We start from the raw sequence: 3,825 nt of genomic DNA, 5'->3' as shown, positions 1-3,825 counted from the left end.
TGTCTGTTCAGCGACTCGTTCCTCCGCCCACTGGCGTCTCACTTCAAGAAATCCATTACGTAGAAGTTCCGTGTTCAACAACGGATCGCAGTGCTGCCGCCGCGATTTCTTTTATAAAAAAAAGATTGCTCCATGCTTGATCTTAGGCGTTTCCAAAGAAACAGATCAACGGTCAATCCGCACAGATTGGAGAAACTTTTTTTCCAGCAAAAGATTCTAGACGATGTGGGTGGGAAATAACGAGCATGGTTATTAAGATTCTCCAAATATATATATATATATATATATATATATATATATATATATATATATATATATATATATATATATATATATATATATATATATATATATATATATATATATATATATATATATATATATCTTTCGTTAAAATAAATTGCAATGTGAAATCTAACAATCAGAAGACACGTGGAGCTGTAAACTGGTATTATTTCATAGGCGGTGATGCGATCTATGACAAATCCAGCAACTACAAATGAGCCAATATAGATTTACATTGTTCCACAGGAACGACAAAAGACAATATCAAGTAAGAAAATCCAAACCTTAGCAGAAAATAACTCACAGCTGATCGCATTGAGTTGGAATGAAAGATAACTTCTCATTCTCCAAATCATATAGAATTTGCATGTTCTGCTGCTGGAAGTTGCCCAATATTGACATTCCATGAGACGGCATAACTGTTAAGCATAGCAAACCGGTGCTTGAATCAACTATCATGTAGTTATCTGCCGGTAAATCCAAATCAGCACCATCAAAGTGGAATTTAAGTTTTGGAACCTCCACAGTTGATGAATCGGATGGCAGTGAGAAACAAAGATCGAGACTGATATCGGTGCCGTCTGCGACCGGCAATTGCATCTGAGACAGGAAAGCCTTCCTCACCATCTTGTATCCAGCCAATTCCAAGTAGGTGATGGAGGTACCGGAGTCTATGATCAGGCCACCAGTCCCATCATCTTGCAGTTCAAAAGTTGAGCTTGGGATTTGTAGATTGATTGATCCAACTGTTATCCCTTTTAGAGTGAGATAGTAGAAGGATGGCTGAGAAGGGTTTTTGACTAGCGGTATGGATTGAACTTTCTCTGCACCCCCACCCAAATCGGCTAGAGAGCCAAATAAAAGAGGGCTCTTCTTAGATTCGTCTAAAGATGTGAGGCAGTACGAGAACTTGCCGAGGCCTAGTTGGGATATCAGGGACAAGGGTCCACGCCCGAGTCCAACAAGACCAGAGCCCTGCGAGAACCCAGCGCCTTGGTTTGCGTCGCCACATCCGAACGCGATGTCCGAAACTGCTGTAGACCCAAAGGCGAAGGTCTCGCTTGCCAGAACACCTTGGGTTGATGAGGAGTCTCCATAAGAGTATAGGTAGTTGCAGTCGGATTTGCATGTGGAAGTAGGAAGAGCCTGGCAGAGATCGCTAGAGCAAGGAATCCTAGAGAATGTGGATGACCTCAACGGATCAAACAATGGAGTAGGCTGCTCGAAGCAGTCGGTGCAAGGCTTGCACTGCGTCCATATGAGGTCGCTTCCCGTGTCAAGGATGGCAGGGAAAGGCAGGCTAGGAGTGCCAATGGCCAAGTCCATCAAGAACTCCCCATTGCCTGCGTGGACTGGTGCTTGGACTTTGCTTCCCGAATCCACAGCCTTTGTCGTCTTTGCTATCAACCTTGCCATTCTGTGGTTGCTCCGCAGGGCTGCACGTTGCAGCAGCTCAAGCTTGGAGTAATTGCCCTTCGAATCGACATGGATTAGATCGACGCGAAGGCCTCTTGGCTCGGAATAGACTTGGGAGGCCAAAAAGAACATAACAAGCAGTACTAGAAGCTGGAGGATGTGGGATTGCTCCATTTTCAGCAATGGTGAAAGACGAGGACGAGGGAGAGACAGTTGTGGGAAAGAAAATCTACGTGCCTAAGTACTCAGGATAGTTTGTTGTTTGAGAGGAGAAGATAGTTCATGCATGTGCCTAAATACATGCATATTGGTTCTATATTGGTTGACGACCAGTTTTCCGGCCAGTTAATAGAAAACTGAACCAGAAGAGATGGTCAGTTGAAAGGACTTTAAAGAAGAGGAGACGAGGATGGAAATGTACCTAACATGAGGTAGCGTGTTGCTTCACTTGGGGTTACCGGTCTCCCAACCAGAAAAGAGCAAGAGTCTGCCTTGGTTTACATTAGGTTTAGACAGGTGGGACATCTGTTTCCACCACCACCACCAACGTGAGATGTAACGTTGAAGTTTCTTCTTAGGGTGGGATGGACCTTCGTGGGATTGCATCAATTAAATTATTTGACCAATCCTCTCTTACGAGGAATATTTCGGGTCTCATGCAACTTTTAATATATACAAGTTAGGCTTCGCATTGTTGATTTCATATCCATTCAAAGGAGATTATTTTGTAGCAAATGAGAAAAGAGATGCTTGAGGTTTGGTAAGCAACTTGTCTACTTATTTCATCATCAAAAGTTGGCAGGAAGGACGTTTGTTTGTCTTCCAAGCATTCACCAAATCGTAATACAGACCTTGGAAGATGGTTGGATTTGGTACCGGATTTGGTGAACAATCAATTGAATATCCACTATTCTTTAAGGGATATCACCAACCCACAAATGAAAGAAACACTTTACCTTTTCAAGAAGCCCAGGAAGATAATATCCGCACATCAGAAGGGATTTTAGAAGAACCTCCAATACATTACCTGCTGGTTCTTATCAGTGGGAGACAGGTTTTGGCCGCATGAACGAAGATGAGGTCCCAGCGAAAAGTTAAGCAAGTGGAATGATGTCATTTTTTAGCACTTGGTATGTGCTATGCACATCAAAAGCAAGAATGGCTTAGATCATGTAAAAGGACCATATTGTGAAGTATAATCCAAATTATTTTGAAACTTAACTTATTAAATTGTTTTTGAACTCAAAAAAAAATAGAGTCTTATTGTTAGTGCAAGCTAGTCGAGCTTTTTATTGTTGTTGTTAGGAGTTTGAATGTACTTGGACTTGTCTTTTCTATTTTGGACTCTATTGGTTCATGGGAAAAAGAGGGGGGTAAGTATGGCCAATGAAAAAATTGACAAAGTGGTATATATTTGGTTCGATATTTCAAAAAAGAGTGATGAAAAAGTTATCTTCTCATGTGAATAAGTTTTCCATTCCCTATGGGAAATAGAACCTATGGACATCATCAAAACCCACTTTCTCATGGATTCAGAAACAAGATAAATTTTTTTCCCAAAAATATGCTTAATCCTAGTGGCTTATGTCTTTTTTTTTCTCCTTGTAATCAATTTACTAAGGGCATAAAAGATATTTTAAATTTCAAGAAAGTAGATGCTCAACCAAACATAAGTCACATTAAAAAATGTACTTTCTATACCATTTGCTCATGGTCAACAAAAAATACTAAAACCATATTCCCAGGTACAATATACCAAGACATCAGCTTCTTAGGGAATATAATCTAGTGATGTAAATTTTTTTCCACAAACTAAACAAATCCTTAAAGGGATGAAGTGGGACGAGGAAAATAACAAGACAACCAAAAAATAATAATATTCTTCTTTCATCCAAACCCTCTCTCTTTGTTCTTTTTCTCGCTTTGTTGCCTTCGCCTCTCAAGACATTGCAAAATATCATTAAAAAACCAACGAGTATGGTATCAAAGCAATGTTTCAAGCAAGTTGAGCGAGCCCGATTTTGAGCAAGCCGTATGATAAGAGATCCAAAAATAAAAAAAAGAAGGTCAGATGGTTGTTGTCAGTAACATTGCAAGTATTTTCAATTACTTTACTCCAATCTT

The 3,825-nt window shown here is 40.2% G+C and overlaps 1 protein-coding gene across 1 annotated transcript; it reads right to left on the bottom strand.

Moving 5' to 3' along the window:
* Positions 1-415: 415 nt before the first annotated feature.
* LOC103697306 (aspartic proteinase nepenthesin-2) lies at positions 416-2,144 on the bottom strand. Its single transcript, XM_008779146.4, has one exon. The coding sequence runs from the start codon at positions 1,873-1,875 to the stop codon at positions 586-588; it is 1,290 nt and encodes a 429-aa protein (XP_008777368.2). The 5' UTR covers positions 1,876-2,144; the 3' UTR covers positions 416-585.
* Between the last annotated feature and the right edge of the window lie 1,681 nt (positions 2,145-3,825).

This window comes from Phoenix dactylifera, unplaced genomic scaffold (genome assembly GCF_009389715.1).
Source record: "Phoenix dactylifera cultivar Barhee BC4 unplaced genomic scaffold, palm_55x_up_171113_PBpolish2nd_filt_p 001407F, whole genome shotgun sequence".
NCBI lineage: Eukaryota > Viridiplantae > Streptophyta > Magnoliopsida > Arecales > Arecaceae > Phoenix > Phoenix dactylifera.
This window is presented reverse-complemented; position numbering and strand designations above follow the sequence as displayed.